General features: G+C 33.4%; 2 protein-coding genes and 1 pseudogene across 2 annotated transcripts; 1 reads left to right on the top strand and 2 right to left on the bottom strand.

Annotated features, from left to right (window-relative positions):
• The first annotated feature begins 6,382 nt into the window (after positions 1-6,382).
• LOC121803747 lies at positions 6,383-6,733 on the top strand. Its single transcript, XM_042203363.1, has one exon. It carries the CDS (start codon positions 6,383-6,385, stop codon positions 6,731-6,733), a length of 351 nt encoding a protein of 116 aa, XP_042059297.1.
• Positions 6,734-8,629: 1,896 nt separating this feature from the next.
• On the bottom strand, positions 8,630-10,562 carry LOC121803746 (annotated as a pseudogene).
• Positions 10,563-15,633: 5,071 nt separating this feature from the next.
• LOC121802644 (protein SRG1-like) lies at positions 15,634-17,983 on the bottom strand. Its single transcript, XM_042202321.1, has 4 exons — positions 17,726-17,983; positions 17,398-17,648; positions 16,936-17,260; positions 15,634-15,986 (listed from the first exon to the last, which is right to left on the bottom strand). The coding sequence occupies exons 1-4, from the start codon at positions 17,936-17,938 to the stop codon at positions 15,750-15,752; spliced, it is 1,026 nt and encodes a 341-aa protein (XP_042058255.1). The 5' UTR covers positions 17,939-17,983; the 3' UTR covers positions 15,634-15,749.
• Positions 17,984-23,668: the final 5,685 nt, after the last annotated feature.

The raw sequence follows: 23,668 nt of genomic DNA, 5'->3' as shown, positions 1-23,668 counted from the left end.
GATTTAGTAGTCTCGTAATCATGTTAAAAGCAAACATACTTTACAAGAAAATGACACTTTGAAGCCATCTATTGAGTAATAATTCAAATTTTCTTCTAAAAGCCAACTCCCTTTGATTTTGTGTGTGCTCTCTCTCATTTTGATTAGTTTTACAACTAGTAGGGGCATAAATTTTTTATCCGATAAACTATTGCTTAAGTTTTGGATACGTCAAAAACAAGAAAAAATTATCAAAATATTTAAAACTGGAGTACTTTTTTAATAGACAAATTGCTAGAAAAACTATTAATTCAATTAAACTATGGTATGTTCTGCAACTTTAAAAGCAGCATTTAAAACTATGGTTTTAATATTTTTATTTTATTTTTCTATGAAAAATTTATTTTGGTTATCTATTTGTAATATGTTGTTGATTTAATGCACATATAATTCATATTGATGACATGGTTGAGTTATTTGCAAAATATGTTGAAAAAATGAAAAAATTTACAATAGGTATTGTCCTCGTAGAATTTTTTGGATGTCACATTAGATATAATTTCATCCAAATTATAGTCCTTGGGAAATTTAAGAAAATGTTAAAATTCCTGATCGAGTGATGAACCAGAATTTGACCAAAATTTATGATTTTTCTACAATTTGCTTATATTAATAGTACTACATTAGTCTACAAAAATTAGTCTTGGTAGTGGATGACACGAATTTTAATACAAAATTAATAAAATATATAAAAATAGAAAGAAAAAAGTGGTTAATAGAAAAATGAGACTCAACCGGTTAGAGAGGAAAAATTGCTAGTTGTATAATTTTGATAATGGGCCAAAAAAATATGACTATTTTATGTGGAATGATCTATGATTTGATTTTGGAACATGTCATTCGCGTAGAAGCATCTATTTTATTAGTAACCCTTAACGCATTGTATTATTCAATTAGAGGTACCATTAATGATGCAAACTTGTGAATTGTTAAATTAAATCCTAACATTATTACTGTATGCAATGCTCAATCTATGGATATGGGTGACATAATCAACTAAATGTGTGACTCTATATGACTGTAAACTCAGTTTAAATCCCGCCTAATTTCCCAAATATTGATGATGAAAGACATTGTCAAAACCTTTTTACAAGTGAATTTTTTACAATTAAGAAATTTTATTGTTTTATATACGTAACAGTCATCTCGAAAGAATAAAAATAATCCAGAAAACAGGGATTTTAACAACCTAATACTGCGTTATGCTATAATAAACACATATAGGTCAAACATTAATTGAATAATGAAACAGGGTAATTAAAAAGGGTTTTGTAGCGTGTGACTGCATGAAGACGCGATCTTGCTTCCTTGTAGGGAGAAACGCTATTATACTACACGCAAGCCGCGGCGGGGGCGACGTGGCAGCAAAGCACGGGATGAGGTGAGATTCCTCAGGATTACTTGGTTGGACGCGAGCGCAGAGAATCCGGCCGACAACGGTGCTGACTTCTTTAAGGTGAAGGCACATCCGCAGCCGCCCGATTCTTTGATCGCTTCAAATCTACGCCTCTCATCTAATCATTAATCAGATTACGATTTAAACCTTGTTATTTACTCCAAACAAACGTTGGAATCTTTCATGTCTTAATATTATAGCGTTACTATTGTACCTATGTTTAGTAAATAAATTAGTATAATGTCAGAGAGATTATTTTTTTGTGTGATCAATAATGTACATTTTGGAAAATAATTTGTTAATCCATTGATAGATAGGTGTGGATTGGATCACAAATTTGTCATAGGTGGGCTATGTATATAATGGTATTTTGATTATATTTGTGGTTTAGATAGTGGTGGTTATGATATTTACTCTTCTAATTACGCGGAAGCTAGATTTGGATTTGATTATAGTCTGTAAGAATAATAATCTTGAAGCTCATAAATCATAGTCATGCTAAATTATCTATAAAAAATTGGCTTATGAATTGGATGGATCTACTGCTTTTGCGGAGGCTCTTCTGCATTTGTCAGACGTTGTGGTATTTAAAATGTGTAAATTTATCTTTTAAAAACATGCAATTTGTTATATTCGAAATCACAATAACTGATATGACCATGGTGTGGAACGGAAAAAAAAAAAGAAATGACTATGATTTAATTAATAACAGTAAAATTTGGAAAATAAAAAGAGTTTAAAAGCTTTGAGCAAGTAGCAAGTACCTATTCTCGCGATCGAAATTTCCCTCGATATTTGGAAAATAAAAGATAGGACTATAGGGTTTATTTAAATAAAATAAAAAATAGATGGAAGTACTATTTTTAACACTATAAATTTTTGTTTAAATTCTCAGAACAAATTAAAGCCTCAATGTTGATAAAAACTTTATTAAGCAAGCTTTGTGCAACGGGTTTAATTTAGTTTGGAATTTTTGTTGTATTTAGCGATAATGGGCTTTATCTTTACTGGTTTGAATAAAATAATTTTTCTAAACCCATCAAACAGACATTACAAAAAACTTATATATTTTTTAAGGACACATAAATTGAGACGCAATTATTAGTGTTGAAATTTTTTAAAATAACAATAATCAAGGATGCAAAAGAAAATGCTTTTGAATAAATAGTACTAAATTTACTTGATCTTTTACTTTTTAGGACGCTTTTGTTTGCGTTCTCTAATTTTAGTCGGAACACCAACAATAAGGACGCATTTTGTAGCATTGGTGGTATATTAAGAAACACAAATTAAAGTCCTTAGAAGCATTAAAAAACGTTCTTAACATTTTTTTTGTAGTGAGAGCTAGGATCTAAGAATACTCCTAAATAAACCACATTAAAATGCAAGAATTAATTTTTTTTTCCACGGTACTCCATAGATTAAAAATAGGAGTATATGATAACTATTTTACTCCTTTAGTCCTCCATTAAGCAATACTAGTATTACACCCGTGCTATGCACGGACTAAGATATTTCCAAAACATTGATTGTTAGTTTCTATATGATTGAAACAAAATTATAAACAATATTATTATTCGAAAACTATAAACAAAAGATCATAGCATATAACAACAATGAACAAAATGAGTAATAAAATTTTAAGTTATATGAAGGTAAAAATATTTACAAATCAATATTGGAACATAATATTCAAACCTTAAATTATAGATAGAACTTTCAACCTCATCCTTGAAAACTAAAATCCTTATCAATTCTAAAACCTTTTTTATGACTACCAAGAATGCTGCAAAACCACCACAGGCAGCATATGTTGTTTTTCGGCCCACCTAATCGTTGCATATAATAACCGTGAGACTAAAAATAAAGTAAATTTACATCACACAAAAAAAACCTAAAGAATGTATAATTACCACTTCTCCAAATGAGATTTAAGATATTGTTTACCAAAAGCTATAATTTAAGATTGCACTGGTGAGACACTTCCTAGTCGAGCTTCATTTCATTGCAATATAGTGACCCTGTACACTAAAAACTCAAACCTTGAAACCTAAATCCTAAACCCTTAACTTTAAAATATACTCATCATGACCAACAAATGAGCCAAATATCAATAAAATTCTCACTCCGCCCCAGTTCAATTTTACTTTGTTGATCATTTATTCAATTTTGAGGGTTTTAGATCTGTATTCGATATCTTACACTGGGTTGGCCTACGTGATAAATAATCCTTCTTGATAGTAGATGCTTTTTTACCTGATTCATGGCTGTAAATCTGTTTATGTGCTCATATCAAGAAAGTGCTTTACAATAGGGCTATGTGAACTTTAAATAAAAAAAATCTTGCTTGCATTCATCCAAGCATCTATTCACCAATGATATTATTTATTGACCAATAAAAACTCATATAATCAATTAAGTTTATAAACTAAAAATTGCACACAAATCACATATCATTTAAATCACTTTTCGATCTATACTACAAAAGATCAGTCACAAACACATGTCAATAAAAATAATGTATAAATATATATTAGAAAATAGCCAAATCGTTCAAAATCATCAACAAACATACAATAACATAATAAATAAATAAATAAAAATAAAGAATGCATATAGTGGTGGACAGTTATATAGGTATTGGGCGGGGCAACAAAATATATTAGGTATATTAAAAAGAAAAGAAATTCATAAAACTTTTCACTATCTCGATTTAGGACGAATATTAAAAAACATTTACATTTCCGAAATATCAAAATCTATACAAAGATAATTAATGTTGGACACAAGAGATAATTGTGGAAATGCAAAAACAAACAGTTGTATCCTCTCAATCCTAGTCACTGCCATACAAGTAATATATTTTAACATAAAAGAAGGTTAAATAAAAGTGACTCTCATGAGATACAAATATCCGTGCCATCTAACGTTAAATATTTGATTTGATAAATCTCTGAAGGGTCTCGGTTCTCATCTTATGTACATGTAAAATTAATAATTCAAAGTAAGGGTATAGGATATATATCTCACAGGAAAACCATATCCTGCACTGTTGGATCTTCCATCATTTTCTCCAATGCATCCACTGACAAGAGGGGGTTACCTGTTCATTCACAAATAAATAATTTCGTTAATCTCTATTATCAGAATTTGTGAAAGAAATCTTTTATACAAGAAAATGAAATGAGAAACAACATGGAACTGCAAACATGATTAGCTGCTCAAACCTCATGGTTTATGGATAGAAGCAACGAATTTTCATTATAGATGTTACATACTTGCATGTAAATAACAACAATATTTTTTTCAAACAATATGCAGAAGGCATGAATGTACCACAATAAGAATATTACCACAAGATAGTCCTAAATTAGTAAAAACCAGCAGGTATAAAATAAAAAAGTAACAACAATTTCAGAGATGAATAATACTACTTGATATCTGAAACCATTTTAAGAGGAGAAGACCAAACCACCTTGCTGCAAAAAATGGAAAAGATTGTATAAGTATAAGACTTTCACGTAATAATAAGTTAGTGGGCAAGTGGCAATGAATGCTAGTTAATATGAAAAAAAATGAAGAGTCATAGTATTAATATTTCATTTAATAATATAGTAAGTATATTAGAAAATTCTTTTTATATTATCAATGGCATTCATGTAATTATTCCCAAAACTCCCCTTTTATATATTTATAGATAAGGTGACATTACATCCATAACTATTACTCACGTGAACACCTAATTATTGTATAACCATTCCTAATGTGTCTATGTTTGTGACTTTCACTTTTTGTGGAAGGCACTTCGAAGTTAATGTTGGAGAAGGTTATGAAAAAAATATATTATTATGGAGTACTACTATTTTAAAATATGACGGTTTTTGTCTTTTGTGAAGAAACTCAATGAAGGTCATCAGCTCATTGCTCCAGAGTAGGTCTGAGTATATGGTTCCTCGGTTATAGGTTAAATAACTGACATTAACAGTGTTCGGGTCGGTACCAATTTTGTATTTTGTGTAAAGTCGGCTATCGGTAGAATTAGATTTAATTTTAATTTCAATTTTGATTTTCATGCACTTGATTTTTTAAAAAAATCTTTTGTTGGATGCATTATGAACATTTTGCACATTCTATTTGAATTTCGATTATTTGGTGAAAACTTGGTCAATTATTTTGGTCTTAATCTGTGACTAATTCTGTTTTGATTGTTGGACGTTGGCGAATTTTGTTTTAGTGTTTAATTTGATGTTTCCGCTAGACCTAGGATCGAATCAAGAACGCCCTTTTTTTGAATCGATATCAATTTGGATCGGTACCAGTTAATATAGCAACTGATCGGTTCTAACCGAATTGGTTAGTGCAGTAACCGAATAAGAGTTCAGGTTGGTACTGATTAAATGAAACTTTGTGTGAGGAGCTTAAAGCGACAAATGTAAAAAATATTATTTTCTTCTTTTCATTTAAGATATTTTTATTTTAAATTTAGCTTAATCAAGATGTGACTTTTTATATGAATAAAAGTTTGTATTTTTATCTTTCCTCATTGATACACAAACTATTTTTCAAAAAATATAGTTTAATTATGTGTTATTTGAAAAAAATGATTATTTTGAATGAGAATGAGTGAATGGTAACCAATTACAAAGTGTGAAGAAGATAAAAAAGAAGGCGTGAAGGCCAAGCAACACTATTCATATTCATAACTCAAGCATTAAATTGCTTGAGACAAGAAATCCGTTTAACTGATCAAATAAAGTATTTCAGCCCCCAAAAATCAACTTTTGGAAAGCTGAAACCGCACTCAACGCTAATATGTGCTCACTACGAGTCTCATTCCCAATCAATCACTCATTCGATTCCTCTATAAATTCCCCAATCCCTCACCTCTTCACCACCGCCGCAACTCCCCAATTCCCCCACCAAAAACCTCCTAATATGTCAATTGCAATGGCGGAGGAGGAATTCCAGGAATCCGACGTCGTTTTCCGAGACTGCGACGAGGTTTCCGCCGCTTACGATCCGCCGCCGAGGCGGAGGAAGATATCGAGATCGCGATCGAGATCGCGATCGAGATCTGCGCCGGTGAACATTCCAACGAACGCGTGGCGGCGATGCGCGGATGACGGCGGCGGCGGCGGGGAGGAGGGGGAGATGGTGCCGCCGCACGTGATTGTAGGGAGGCGCGTGGCGGGGAAGATGATGGCGCTGTCGATCTGCGGGATGATTCTGAGGAAGGGAAGGGATTTGAGTGAGTTCCGGAATTTGATTTTGCGGATGACTGGCTTGCTCGAAACGTGAACTGAAGCTTGGAGACGAAGAAATGTCAAATGAAAAATTACTAATTTATTTTTATTTTTTTCTGAATTGATTTGCTTCTTATATATATATATAAGTTTTTTTTCGGGGAAATGAATTTGAAAAACGCAGCGAGAAAACTAAATATTGGTACTATTATTATTTAGTTCTTATTAATGTATATATTCATTGTTAATTATGGACTAAAAAGTAAGTACATTGTTAATTCTTTTTTTTCACTAATTTATAACCTAAAGTATCTGGAGTTGTGATTAAATTTGAGCCCATATTAGTAATTCATAACTAATATTATATCACCTCCTACTAAATAATCTCACAACTAAAGTATTTGGAGTCATGTGATAATAGTGATAGTCAATCTCCTCCGATTAAATAATTTCGCAACTTAATCCTAGATTATATCTTGCTAGTACTTTTTTATCGAGTAAACCAAACACCACCTTATAGTATTATTAGTTGTAAATCGAGTTATAATCGGATAATATTTCAAAATCTAGTTCTAAATCAAAGCAAAAAAATACCATTATTAATTCACTATTTGAGGAGTAGTATATTTGTAGTTGTAAATTTTAAAAAAATTCTAATTTACATTCGAAAATATTTACATATTTACAAGAAAAATCACCTTTTGCCTCGATGGCTTAAAATAAAAATTTCAGCAATCGATATCGGGCCAAGACAGTCGATGGCCCGGTCATGACTATCCCATGATTGACCCATGCACTCGTGGGCCGTATTACTGAATTGAAAAAAAATGAAGTTGAGTTTATACACGCGTCAAGCATTTCCTAATAAGTATAGTATCTGATTTAAGGAGATGGACTGTTTATTAATTTTCCACAAGGAATTCAACGTCAATATAAAAATAAACAAACTAAATATAACAATGAACTGCGACATTTATAAAAATGAAATACTGAACTTATTATGAAAATACGTGGATAGAATTGTCTCTGATAATTGGTAAGTTTGTAGGCTCATGGATATCTCTATTACATGCCAAAACTGCAAGTTCAGAAGAAGTCTTTTTTCTAATAGGGAAAATGTTTTTTGGTCCACGAACTTTACCAAAGTATCATTTTAGCTCCGTGAACTTTGAAAATATTATTTAAGGTCCACCAACTATGAGTTAATATCATTTGAAGTACTTTTTACTATTTTCAAGTTTTTTTGGACGAAAATACCCTCAATACCTTAAAGGGTGTATATTTTTAATAAATTTATAATATACTCATATTTTTTTATAAATGTCTTTACAATATATTTTTGACAAATTTTCTAAATATAATTTGACCTTCTATATTATCATTTAATTTTGTGACATGCAAGAAAAGATCTTTACTCAATTTTTTATTATTAAAGAAAAGTTCTTTATTCAATTTTAAAAAATTAATATAAAAAATTGAAGAAGCAATTTTACTTGCATGTCACAAAATTAAGTGATAATATTTAAGGTCAAATTATATTTAGAAAATTTGTCAAAAATATATTGTAAAGATATTTATAAAAAAATATGAGTATATGATAAATTTATTAAAAATATATACACTTTAAGGTATTGAGGGTATTTTCGTCCAAAAAAACTTGGAAATAGAAAAAAGTACTTCAAATGATATTAATATATAGTTGGTGGACCTCAAATGATATTTTCAAAGTTCACGGACCTAAAATGATACTTTAGCAAAGTTCGTGAACCAAAAAAGATGTTTCCTCTTTTTCTTATTAATCTACCATTTGGCTGGTTTTCATCTACTATTCTTTTATTCCTGAAAGAGTCGATCCGATACCTTCACAAATGCCTTAGATCGTATATCGATTTTTGGCACCTCTGTGGAGCCTCTTAGCATCAGCCTGCATGGGAAAATTGTATCACTTGCTCTACCAAGTAGAAGATGCAAAAATAATATGGGAAGATGAGTTGAAACCGATTTGTTCATTGTAGTCCAAGAACTCCTTCCATTGTCTTCCTATACACAACTGCAAGAGTAGTAGTCTCATACACTAACATGAATTATCTGTCAAAGTTTCCAATGACTATTATTATGAACATCATATATGCTTGAAATTCATTCAGAATTAAACAAACCTGAGCAGCTTCGTTGGTAGCATTCTTGGTCCATAAAGCTATCTTATCCTGCCTAGCTCTCACATTTACAACAGCTCCACATATCTCATCACCATTATCAAATTGTTCTCCAATCAATGCCAACAACTACATCATTTAACAACAACACGTATCATCAATCGCGCGCTGGGACACACAAGGAAAACACATAAATATATATTACCGTGTAGAGCCAACAAGTATCAGATTTTCCCCTAGAGAAACTAACAGTCCAGTTGCCACCATTGGCACAGATAGGGTCTTCCCATTTTGGCTCTATTTCTCTTTGAAACAATGAAAGTCTGCTCCAACTGCTAGCTTGCTTGGATGATGTATGTTGTTGTAAAGTCTGCAATCAATATACCAATACAATTTCATTCCACAAATACTTGTTTAAGTTGTGAAAACACACTTTCAACATTCTAAGATGGATATATCTAAACAGGTAGTAAGACAAATACTAAAATAGGTAGATTTTTTTTAAAATAATTAAGAGAGAATGTAGCCGCCCTAGCACCTCGTAAATATTAATATTGTGAAACTAGAATAAAAATACTTCTATCACTCTACACTTTGAAATGAAATAGATATAAGGTAATATGTATAGTCAATTACTCTCTCCATCACTTATTGCATACAGTACTTTGACCCGAGACAAATTTTAAAATATGTAAAAGGAAGTGAAAATAAGAAAATAATTTGTGGAATGTGTATTCTACTTTATATTTATCGTATGGAGTAATAAAATATAAGTGAAGTGGGATAGTGGAATATGAGGTTCATTAATAAAAAATATACTATTAGTAAACATAATGTTGGACAATTAACGAAGGACATCCCAAAATAGAAAAGTAAGACTCATAATCATGAACTGATGAAGTATTATTTTGTACTTAGTGGGGATGTTCGGTTTGTAATATTATATCTCGGGATTAAATATATATTGTGTTTGATACATGAGATTAAATCTCACAACTCAATCATACTCCATCCTAGATGGATAATTAGTCATAATCACTCATTTTAACTAAAATAATCTCACAATTCAATCATTGACTATGTCTCGTTATTACATTTTGGGATGTGCTCATCTTCGTGGATTCAAAGGGAATACCCCTAACTCCTAAATTGACTTTAACTTATTCAGTTTCGTTAGGCTTCAAAACCACTAGTTATAATTAGGTAAAGTTCCACTCTGATTAATGCACAAACTTTCATTTAAAGTAAAAAAATTGCAACGACTCTTACAAATTATCAGTAACTAGTATTAGTATGTTTTATTTTGTTGCAAAACATAAAATTTATCCAGTTGCCAAAGTGCATTGTACGATCTCAACAATTTTAATTTGACGATATTATTAAAATGGCAATTGAAATCACATAACATAAAATCTACAAATCTCAAAGTTCAACCTAGGGTTATGAGTCACGATAAACACGAAACGAAATTTGTAAGAAAACACAAATTGATGCAAATTAAAATGAAAAATACCGCCAGAAATCCTCGACGGAGGAGAAGGTGTAAACCGGACGAATGGAGCTTCCCCACGCAGCTTGTCTCGATTTGGCGGAGGGATTATCGAACCAAAACGTCCGCGAATTCTCCAGCGGATGCCGCATCGGCGCCGGCAGCGGCGCCACCACGCCGGCAGAATCGCCGGCTACGATCTCTGCCTCCTTCACCTCGGATTCGTCTTCCTTCTTCATCGACGAGGAGCTGTGCTGTTTCTCTCTGATTCTCAATTTCTTCAATCAATTTTCGCAGTTTTGTTATGTTGGTTACTATTTTATTGCTGCACTAAAAGCATCCGCAGCAGTGAGCAGGACGTTGTCCGTCCGTCTATGCCAGCGGCACGGCACCGCTGTCCGCCGCTGCGCTCTTGCCGCTGGCGCGGCGCTGCTCGATGCATCGAGCACGTCCTTGCTAGCAAGCAGCTGACGTGGCACGTTCAGATTGGCCAACGACATTTTCCGTTGGAAATTCAATTTTTTTTTAAATCGAAAATAATACCAAAAATTTAAAAAATATATTTTCAGAATCCCAAAAATCTGACCGTTTTTTACCGTTTTTCTGGAATTTTTTTATTTTTTATTTTTATTATCCCCAAAATCATCTATAAATACACACATTCATCATCCATTTTTCACATCAAATTATCTCTCATTCATATTTTTTTATACAACTTATATCTACATCTTCCTCTTTCACTCAAACCCTTAAATGGATTTTACCCATCTCATTGCGAAAGCAGAGCGCGAAGAACAAGAATACTATGAACAACATCGTGCCGCCTATGAAGACTATATCGCAGCGAATACCCCCACCCCTCCTCCTCAACCAACTAGATTAACTCGCCGATACAACCATCGTGACCGGGAGGGAGCTAACGAAAGGCTCGCTGCCGACTATTTTTCCAACCAGCCGCAGTTTCCGAAAGATTACTTTCGCATGTCAAAACACTTGTTTATGCGTATTGTCAACACATTGTCTGCCCGTGTTGAATACTTTCAAACAAGTACAGACGCAACCGGTCGGCAAAGTCTCTCGGCGTTGCAGAAGTGTACGTGTGCCATCCGATAACTTGCTAATGGATAAACGGCTGACCTCTTCGATGAGTATTTGTATGTCGGTGAGTCCACTGGAATCATTTCCCTTAAAAATTTTTGAGAGGGCGTTCGTTCAGCTTTCGAGGATGAATTCCTTCGGGCACCCACCACCGATGATTGCCAACGGTTGCTTCGTCTTCGCGAAACAATCCATGGTTTTCCCGGTATGCTTGGCAGCATTGACTGCATGCATTGGAGGTTGAAGAATTGTCCGACTGCTTGGAGGGGGCAACACTAAAGCGGCCACAAAGGCGGTGGCCCAACACTTATCCTTGAAGCGGTTGCCGACTACCACCTATGGATTTGGAATGCATATTTCGGTGTTGCCGGATCCAACAACGACTTGAACATGCTCTATTCTTCACCACTCTTCAATGATGTATTGAATGGTGTAGCACCGGCGATCGACTACAACGTCAATGGAAATACATACCACATGGGTTACTATCTCGCCGATGGTATCTACCCAAGGTGGTCGACTTTCGTGAAGACGCTCAGTAACCCGCAAGACCCGAGATGGGTTCTTTTTGCGCAGCGTCAAGAGTCCGCTCGTAAAGACGTCAAAAGAGCTTTTGGGGTCCTTCAAGCCCGATTCAACATTGTGAAGGCCTCGTCTCGGCTGTCGTACGTGAAAAATATCACCGACATCATGTACACGTGTATTATCTTGCACAACATGATTATAGACGACGAAGGACCGAGGGCGGCTAGCTTTTACGACGAGAATGAAGCCAGAAGCACAACCACGAGGTCTCCCCCACGCCGAGGTGTGCATGTGACGGTGGGTGAGAGGATCGAAACAAGACACACAATGCGCGATACCCGAACCCACGTTGAGCTACAAGAAGACCTAATCAAACACATTTGGGTGAAATTCGGCCACGAGTAGTGGGTTTTTTTTATTTTATAATTTAATTATGTAATTTTTAATTTTTAGGATTTAAATTATGTAATTTTTAATTTTTAAGACTTTAATTATGAAAATTTTAATTTTTAGGATTTTAATTATGTAATTTTTAATTTTTTTGTAATTTGTAATATTATTCCGGTTATTTTTAATGTATTTTAATATTGTGAAAATGTTTTTATTTAAATTGAGTAATAGAATGGTGGGACCATTGTGCTTGTCCTTGCGGAAGAGCACGGATGTGGGTGTTTTGCTCTTACCTAAGAGTAGGGAGTAAAAGTGGGTCCGGGCCCACATCCGAGCTCGTTGGCAAGAGCACGGATGTGGATGCTCTAAGCCCACGTTAGAGCATCCCCATCCGTGCCCACATCCGAGCTCGTTGGCAAGAGCACGGATGTGGATGCTCTAAACCCACGTTAGAGCATCGCCATCCGTGCTCTTGCCAACGAGCATGGATGTGGGCCCGGACCCACTTTTACTCCATGTTCTTAGGCAAGAGCACAATACCCACATCCGTGCTTTTTCGCAAGGATAAGCTCAAGGGTCCCACCATTCTATTATTTAATTTAAATAAAAACATTTCCACAATATTAAAATGTATTAAAATTACCTGGAATACTATTACAAATTATAAAAACAAATAAAAATTACATAATTAAAATTCTAAAAATTTAAAATTACATAATTAAAATCCAAAAAATTAAAAATTACATTATTAAACTCCTAAAAAATAAAAAAACATAATTAAACTCCTAAAAAATAAAAATTACATAATTAAAGGCTAAAAATACCTCCGTGGAAGACTATTCATCCGGCTCTACCCCCAATGTTCTTTGGAGACCCCGTATCATTGTCACATGCGATCGAAGTTGTTCGGGGGTCATAGTTGACCTATCGGCCAAATTGAGTTGGTCCAAAACCCCCCACAACGAGTTGGTGGGGGTTGAGGTGGCACAAAGGGAGCGGGGTCGGGGGCGGATGGAGTCGCGCCGGGACGACGGTTGGCCGTCGACTTCTTCGGAGCCGGCATTGGGAACTACTCGGGCCGGCGTTAGGGCTACCCAAGTTAGCTCCGGTGAGCTGGGTAGACACCTCATCGGAGCCGGCGTCGGATAGAGATACCGACCTCGACCTTTTGCTGGAGGAGCTAGAGGAGGATGATACGCCTCCCCTATACTTCGGATGCACACGCACCTCCTGCCAAACATTGAGGTACTTGAACGGTTTGTAGTGTTGGGATTAGTAGGTCGCCAACGCGGCACTGATGATGTCGACCTCGCTTCTGCCGCTCCCTGCCGACCGCTCTTCCTGGAGGTAATATCCCTGAAACTTTTGGATTTCTTCGCTGGCTCTTTATATGGCATTGCGCACCATACTCTTGTTGCGCTCGATTGTTCCAGTCGGTCGGTTTTGATTGTGCCGGCGACAGACGCGCCACCAAAAATAGTCCCCGGATTGGTTCGTGCCAATCTCCGGATCTTCGGAGATAGACAAAAATGCTTTGAATAATTGATCCATCTCACCCGGAGTGTACGGGGTGTAGACACCACGAGTAGGAAGATGAGGAGTTTGAGAGCTGCCGCTCCCTCCCGCTGTAGGTACGGGTGGTTCGGGTGCCTACCCGTATTGCCCATCGGGGGCATCTTGGTCGTCCACCGGGTAAGGCCGATAGCTACCCGGAGCTTGCGAACTTTGGGTTTGAGGAGGGGCCGAAAATTCCGTTTCCGGACTAGGAAACTGTTGCGAGCCGAACCATTCGTGGTTCCAACCGCGGGAGTCGGAGGGGTGATCGCCGGAGCCAGACATTTTTTGTTGTAAGAGTGAAAGAAAGATTGAGAATTGTAAGAATGGAAATGAGAGAATTTAGATGAGAATTGTGTAGTGTGGTGTGAAATTTTTTGTGTGGAAGTGGGGGGTATTTATAGATGAAAATGTGAATTTTTGGGGAAAAAATTAAAAATAAATTAAAAGTTGGGAGAAAACGGATATAATTTTTTGGGAAGTGGGAAAATATTTTTTTTATTTTTAATCGAATTTTTTAATTAAATCCGATTTTTTTTAAAAAAAAAAGGAAGTTCCAACGGCATTGCCGTTGGCCAATTAGGCGTCGACACGTGTGTTGCTCGCTGGCACGGACATGCTCGATGCATCGAGCAGCACCGCGCCAGCGGCAAGAGCATAGCAGTGCGCCGCACCGCTGGCACGGACGGACGGACGGCGTGGTGTCACCGCTGCGGATGCTCTTATAATACTCCACATTAGATTCAAAATTAAATCACTAATTTTGTCAAAATACATTTAACCGTTAAATTTAATAAAAATGTTAATTCTTGTTTGGAATAAAAAGATAATATATTTAATGTATAAAATCAAAATATTTTTTAAAAAAAATGTAGGGGATCAAATTTGGACTTTAATTAAAAAATTCACTAAATACTAGTAGTGTACTAATTTACCAAAGTTCGTCGAAAGTGATTTTCCTTCACAATCATCTAAATTTCTATTCCTTCACAATCATCTAAATTTCTATATCAACTGACATTTTTTCTTATCCATGAACTTGGATGAAAAGGACTAGTCATAATAATTGTATTTTCACCGGATGATACCATCAATAAATAGTAGTAGTACACATTTTATACACAGTAATAATTTGCCAGCACGTGATAGGCATATTAGTAATGCTAAAAAATATTTAATGCGTTAATTATGAAAATTTGTCAAACCAAACTTTCGTATAGGGTACTTTTATTTTCTCAATGAAAAAGTAACAAATTATTAACAAAAGTGGTTGAGACTAATATAATTTAAATTAGGAGTACCATCAGTTTAATTCTATCAAATCATAATCAATTAGAGAAACAATAAACTATTATACAGTATTTCATCTTTTTATGTTGGAAGTTGTTGCATTGCTTATATTAGTATTGATTTTGTTTTTTACTTTTTTTTCCCACTTTGGCATTGAGTTTTTACCTTTCTTTGTTTTAATATTATTTTAGAATTCAGTGGACTAGTTTGTTATAGAATTTTTTGCTTTATTGTGGATCAGTCTGCTTACCACTTTTTTAATTATTTGTTGCATACTTGGCTACTTGCTAAAAAAACTGTAAAATATATGGGGTAATCGATAGTTTTTATGTAATTTGCACGTGAATTTTAAATCGTGATACTAAAGGCATAAACTTTACAAATATTTTTACTTCTAATCATATAATGCTTGACGTGGTCGTATTTACATCACGAGACGGAGAATCAAGAATGTGTAAAATATGGTAATTAATCTCTTATAATGAAATTTGCATATAAATAGATGCAAATCAGGCATTTATTACATAGAGATATAATTATACTAACAGTAATATAATAAATAATAATAATCATATTCTCATGGAGTCTAGAAATTTGCCCTGAAGCCTCCTAGAGAAGAAGCCATTAACATACTCCTCCATTGACAAAGTTTTAAATATTGGCTTCTGATTAGCCAAGAGAGCTGGGGATGGGCCCACGTTTGCTTCAAAATTAGGGTTGAAAAACATTGCTATTGAAATTCTCTCTTTCTCTGAATTCACTGTTGCCCTATGCTCAATGCTCTTGTACAATCCATTGCTCAACACCTGCAAAACATGAAATGGGTTTATTAATGAACCAAGTAAATAAGATTGAAATAAAACAAATAAAATATGTTCCAATGCTTAAGTAATGTATCTTAGCGAATCTAGTCAATAAATAAAAAATAAATTGGACTGGAATTATTTTAATTCCTAAATAATGTGTATGAATGAGTCAAGTCAATAATTTAAGAATGACGCCAAATAGTATTGTTCTACTTCTCAACTACAATGGAGTAATAATTTTATTCTTGGCTATCATATTAATTAGTTAGTTCAATTTCCATATTTTATGGAAATGAACAAACCCTACTATTTTTTCGGGACTAGACCATACCCTCTTTGAGCTGGTTTGAAACATATACATGCCACACATTTATATCCTTCTTGACCACATAAAATTATTTAAAAATAGTAGTAGTATTTATTTATTTTATTTCGAACTACCAAATTGAATCGCATTACTGATTAGAAATCAAATGAAGATAGTGTTACAATTTTGGTGTGGTCAATCTCAATTATTAAGTGGTCCATATACCATTAATTATCAATAATAATCACATATTGGGATCACCTATATTTGCATGAGAATGGGCAACTTCCAAATAATAATGGCAAATTAAATTATGATGATCTTCTATATCATTCTTCTATGTATATAGACAATACTACTTTATAAAAATCAGGCACGTTTTTAAAAATGTAGACATATATATATGTATGTATCTATGACACGTAATTGCAATTTTCATAATATTACTATAATATTCTCATGGATTAGTCAAGCCATCTTTGATTGAGTAATCAACTTTAATGTTGGTCGTTGATAATTTATAGTAATTTAAGGCCGGGGTGATGAATATATACTTAGATGAAATAATCAAACCTTATATTTTATGTTATTGCCTAGAGTAAATGATAATGAAAGGAGATGAAAAAGCAAGAAAGCATTGACCTCAACAATGTCACCCAAATTGACCGCCAAAGCCTCCGGCAAGAACTTGACAGGCATCCAAACTCCATCTTTCTTGATTTGCAAACCTTCTACGCCGTTGACTTGGAGGAGGATGGTCACGCCGCTCCCGTCCGAGTGCGGCATCAGCCCGATAACCTTGTCCGGCTCCGGGCAGGGCGGGTAGTAGTTCATCCTCACCGATTGCATCCCATCCTCGAACATCTCTTCAATCTCTTTCAAGTCGATCTCCAAAGCTCCCGCGATCAATCCCAGAATCCATTTCGCCACCTTTTGCAGCTCCGTTATGAACCCCTCCAGGCTCTCCCTGCGCCACCACACCGCCTTATTAAATAAAAATATTCAGTGGTCCAGACATATATATACTGACCTAGTATTCAATAAAAAATATATATATATACTGACCTTATTTCCTATTCAGTAAAAATTCAGACATATACTGACCTGAGAGGCTTGGGGAGCTCGGGGAAGAGATGAGGCTTCCTCCGACGGATGGGGTTGGTGATCATGTAAAAGCGATCGGTCCAATCCACCTTCTGATCGCCGCTATTCTGAAGCAAATTCTGGCCATAGCCCTCGAATTCTCCTGCCCTAATTTTATACTTTAATCTCTCCTCCAATGGCATCGCGTAGAATTCATGAATTTCTCGCCTCAACTTCTCCAGCAGCGAAGCGTCCAAGCCGTGATTCACTAGCTGCATTCAATTTCATGGATTTGGATTTAAAATTAATTAGTTTGTTTATTTAAGGAGGTTCGAGAATGTTCTAGAACCTGGAAAATGCCCCATTCTTTGCATGCGGAGTGGAATTTTAGGAGCTCGGAAGCCTTGGCGTCGGCGGAGGAGAAGAAGCTCTTCATGTCGATGATCGGGACGGAGAATTCCGATGGGATGGCGGGTTCTTGGTCGATTACGTATTTTTTAGGGATTTCTTGGATTTTAGTTTTGATGAGTTCTTGGACGCTGATTTGCTGAGAAATTGCCATGTTTTATGAATGACTATTGATGCAATAGAAATGTGTTTGATTATGGTTTTTCTATGTTTTTATTTATAGATGAGGGTGGGAGATGTGAATGCATTTACTCAATTTGATGCCTATATAACTCTATAATCTTTGGTGAAAATGAAATTTACAGCATAAGATTATTGAGAATATATCATATACGTGTCGAGCTTGTATGTGAATTGGGATTTCAAAAATGGTAGTACAATTAATTTGTGTTTATCTCGAGCAACCAGCACGAATTAGTTAGTGGCATTTTTGTTATTACAAATAGTCAAGTATTGTGTTTAGTGGTAAAATTGCAAATATGTCATTGGAATATCGTATCGCTTTGGATGTGAAGCTTTACCTTCATGATTAAATTGTTTTTATCGTCTCAATTTTTGGTTGGACCTTATAAATTTGGGCTTTTCTCATCGACTTCTTTACGAAAATGTGCAAAAATATTTGTGGGTAATAAAAGTGGTAATAAATCTATTTTTTGAGAAACGTGTAATTTAATTTTTAAGTTTTCTTTTATAGTTAATTAAATTAACCATAAAATGTCCAACGGTCTGTGACTGTTATTTGTAAGGAAAAGCAAGATGATAAAAAACGATTCAAATATATCTTCTATGGCTGATAATTTTTGACACGACACGATAACACGATACGAACCGGCACGACCAAATTTTTTTCATTTTTTAAATTCAAAAGATTTTATCAGTTGATGAAAAGCAACATTCATTCTCCCAAATATACATACTATCCCATCAAATCTCTCTTGATTGAGTTTGGTGGTTTTATATCATTGGGAAATTATTAAGAAGAAAAAGCAGACGAAAAAATCAACATTCATTCTCCCAAATATACATACTATCCCATCAAATCTCTCTTGATTGAGTTTGGTGGTTTTATATCATTGGGAAATTATTAATGGGATTGGGTCAGAGCTTATTGGGTTCATATCCTTATCGGGTCGACCCGTTAAGGATACGAAAATTTCGTGTCGGGTTCGTGTTATTTGTTAACAATACGTGTTCGTGTCGTGTCGTGTCGTGTTCGTGTTCGTGTCGTGTCGTGTTCGTGTCGTGTTCATGTCGGGTTTATGTTATCCGTTAACAAATAATATTTCAATATTATTAATTCTTATTATTTTCATTTTTCAATACTTATTAAATTGACTCTCATAGTCTCATATGGTCATATCTCATTTAAATCATTTAAATATTTAATCACTTTCCAATACGTGTTGTTATCGTGTCGTGTTGACCCGAAGTGGTTCATGTCGTTAATGGGTTCGTGTCATGTTCGTGTCTGAGGGTAGCGGGTCGTGTTCGTGTTTGTGTTTGGAATTTTCTTAACAGGTCGTGTTCGTATTTGTTGTTATCGTGTTCGTGTCGTTGTCGTGTCGACACGATAACGACCTGACACGCACGATTTGACACCCCTATCTCTTCTCTAATTTTGTTAACTTTTTATTCTAGTTAAGTTCTAACACTAGTTAAGTAGAGAGGGACACAAATACGACTGAGTTGCACGACCAAATTTTTTCATTTTTTAAATTCAAAAGATTTTATTAGTTGATGAAAAGCAACATTCATTCTCCCAAATATACATACTATACCATCAAATCTCTCTTGATTGAGTTAGGTGGTTTTATATCATTGGGAAATTATTAAGAAGAAAAAGCAGACGAAAAAAGTCAACCAAAATACTAGTAATATACTATTAATAGTATATTATTACTCTCTTTGTTCCATAGTAATAGAATCGTTTTGCCATTTTGATACGTTCTATAGTAATTGAGTCGTTTTCCTTTTTAGTAAAAGTCAACACATTTTTCCACACATACTTTACTCTCTCTTACTTTATTCTCTCTTCTTCTCTCTACATTTTTCATTTTCTACTTTACTCTCCCTTTACTTAACCCACCTAACACAATTTTTCTTAATCTTCATGCCAAAAAGAAACGTCTCCATTACTATGGAACGGAGGGAATATTATTTAAGGGATTAGATTTTTTCCATCAATTTTTAATTTGGAAAATAATATCATAAACTTTATTAGAATTTATTATTTTCCACCGTCGAAAATAATATCTTGAACTTTATCAGAGTTTATTATTTCCCACCGGCGAAAAAATTCCAGCAAATAATATCATGATACAAGATTTTTTTCGTAATTTCTCGACAACTTTGAGAGATTCAAGTTCGTCAATCTTTGAGGATAGTTTTTCGTGAAATATACTCTCCAAAATTGTTCTTCAATCCATTATAGCCGGAATTTTATCGCTGGTGGGAAATTACAAACTCGGATAAAGTTCGCGATATTACTTGTCAAGTTAAAAATTTGTGTGCAAAAATCTAACTTTTCAAAAGTTTCATGATATTAGATGTCAATATCACATTATTTTTAAGGTAATATCAAAACATATAACTGGCATAAAAAGTAAATTAGAAAACAATGGCAATCAATAAGATTGTAGATTTATAATCACTTTATTTCAAGTTAATCGTTTTATGTATTTTATAAGAGATTCCAAATTAAATGAGTTAAATTCTTTGATGACAAAAAAATTACTTTTAATCCTTATTTTTTTTATTTCATATTTTAACTATTCTCTTTTTATGTTCTTTCTGTAAGTATGTATATTACTATTATCTATTAAACTTAGATCGTTTGTTATGGCAAAAGGCATAATATGGAATGTTGTAGATAAAATGCAGCATTTTAAGCATTGAACACATGCAATTTTCTTTTTCAACATTTCCATTCTTTCTCTATTTTCTTTATGTTTTATTTAATATTCAAAAAGTAAAAGTGTCCAAAAAGAAAAAGATTAAAGAAAAAAAAGTTGTTAAAGAAACGGTCTGCTTAAAATGCTGTGTCTTGTCTACGATGGATCCAATTTCATTCCCTCTGATTTATTACTAAATTTTTTCTCCACTTAAATTATTAAACACTAAATTTGAAATCGCGCGTCGAAAAGAATCGCATTAATTAACTGAGTATTTCATTGAATGAGTTCTTCAAATAATATTATAAAGAGTGTTTTCATAGATATTCTCGCTTTCTCTTCGTGTTTGAACAGTGTGTATGAAGCTTACCATTGAAATATTTCAACTTGAATAGAAAAAAATTGTACTAGCTCGCTTTGCAATCTTGGTTGTTTTTTCATCTTTTTCTTTTTATGTTTTTACTTTTTCCTTTCTTTCCTCCGATGGGCGGAGGGATGGTCATAAAGGGAAATTGGTAATCGTTAATTAAGAATGTGTCTCACTAATTAATCATTCAACGACTAATAACACTTACATTTTCTGCTTTGATTGTAATTTCAACTTAATTGTTTTGTTCTAAATTTAGCAAAATATATGTAGATTAAATTTGTAAATTAGGTTCTTTTTTTGTATAACTAAGAAAATATGAGTATTCGGCAAATGATAATTAGTCGTCTAAATATTGAATTCTAGGTTGATATTAATTGGCTTTAATTATGAAAATGAAAATATAGATATAGCTGGCCTAGGCATCTCGCATTCAATTTCCTAATCAACATGTTTTCCAGTAACTTGCCGTCCATGACCAGATAAAAAATAAATTCGGTTATAGATTCATTAATTTTATGTTAATTAGCTCATTAGAAAGAAAATCAAATGTGATGAACGAATTTATGTCCTTGTATTTTTAAATTTCTTGGGCTTGTGTCCCTTTAATAATTAAAGTTAGTAAATATGGGAGTTACTCCTTATTTTGTAAAAATAAGTTGATGTACCTTCGTTTTTCATTAAAGAAAATGGAGAGTTGCTTCTAAAATCCCAATATTTGATTTAAAAAAACGGTGTAGTTATGTGTCAAGCTTTAGTTTTATAGCAAAGTCGGCAACCTACCGATTTAATTTGGTGTATCATTTGCGGCTCATGTGTTGTCCACATAACTAGGTCGTAGGGTTCCCAAAATTACAAATTTGAATAATTTAAGGAAATTGTAATTTACATGGTGGACAAGAAAACATCTAAATTGCTCATCTACAATGCGAATCAGACAATGTATAAATCTAGAGCGAATCAGACAATGTATAAATTCGTATTTTGATTGATTTTCTATTGCGAATTTCGATATCTGATCTACTCTTTGGTCGGATAAATTTTTCTAGAAAGTAATGTTGTTGGAGACACGGGCGGAGCCAATTAAGGACAAGGGGGGCGGTGGTACCCAAAATTCTGTAATTATTATTACTTGAGAGTAACCAATGTCCAATGGTGTTGCACTCCTTTCGCATTGCTTAGATCACGTGTTCAATTCTATTTGGACACCAATTTAGTTTTCTTATTTTGTTCATTTAAAATTTATCGCACCCCAAATCAAAAGTTCTGGATATAAGTCTAGGTAATATGATTCTTGGGATATAAGTCTAGGTAATATGATCCGTCACTGGTTGGAGATTATGATTCTTGGGATATAAGTCTAGGTAATATGATTCCTAGATCACTTGTTGATTCAAATTATTAAGGAAAGTCGATAAAATTTTAAAGTTATATTAATAAATTAGACTCAGTTAATTAATTGGCATAAATAACTAACATAATTAATTAATATAATAATTAGAGTATGATTTGTAATTAAATTTAAATTGACAAATATTAAGATAATTTATAATTTTAGTTTGTTTACTGAGTTACTAATCAAGTACATAATAATATTCATTAATTTAGTAATAATAATATATAGTTTTGATACCATATTAGTAATAATAATATAACAATAAATCTGATTAATATTATAATTATATTTATTTATTACTGTTATTATTCAATATAGTTCATAGTTTTAGAATTAGATTAAGATTTCCATAGTTAATAACAAAAAATATTATTATTATTATTATTTAGAATTAAATAATTACGTTATAATTATCTTATTAAGGAGTACTGATTAATTATATAATAATAACACTAATAAATGATATAATAATAAAATTATTCCTAATATAATTGGGTAAAATAAAAAAATGTGTATATTAAGAATCCTAAATGATAATGGATTCTGACTATTTTTCCTATCTGATTAAAATTCAAATAAACAATAAATTATAGTAAAATTTTAGACTACTTTTTAACATACAATCCTGGCAATAACGTCAAAAATCTTATTGGTGGCAAACCATTCACATGCTAGAAAGCTAAGTTTGTTTTCCTTTGAGTTCACAGCTAAGCGCTAAGCAGAAAACAGCTACAAAAGACTTCAACTTGGCTTCGTAGTATGTCAATTTTTCAAGGGAATTCTCTACCCACTAGGCCACTACTATTTTTTTCCCTTCATAACTAAAACATTTCTTTTTAGCATGAAATTTAAGAATGAATGTTTAGTACTTCTTCTGTTCCTCGCTATTTGACACACTTCTTTTTCGCAATCATTTTGAAATAATAAAACAAATAGAGAAAATAAAATAAAAAATAAATAATGTAGAGAGAATAAAGTAAGAGAGAGAATGAAGTATGAATGAATAAAGTAAGTTAATCATTACCATATACTCTCTATGTCCTGAAATAGGAGCCCTATTTAGTTATGACACGAGTTTTAAAAAATATAAAGAAAAGTGAGTTGAATAAGTTAGTAGAATATGAGCCTAACGTATACTATATATTAGTTTTATAACAAAATGTGACTGAAATAAATTGGTGGAATGTGGAGTCTATTTTGGTAAAAGTGGAATATGACTCGTATTGTGGA

The sequence above is a fragment of the Salvia splendens genome, chromosome 5, assembly GCF_004379255.2.
Source record: "Salvia splendens isolate huo1 chromosome 5, SspV2, whole genome shotgun sequence".
Lineage (NCBI taxonomy): Eukaryota > Viridiplantae > Streptophyta > Magnoliopsida > Lamiales > Lamiaceae > Salvia > Salvia splendens.
The sequence above is the reverse complement of the archived record's forward strand: the minus strand, read 5'-3'. Positions and strand labels throughout refer to the sequence as shown.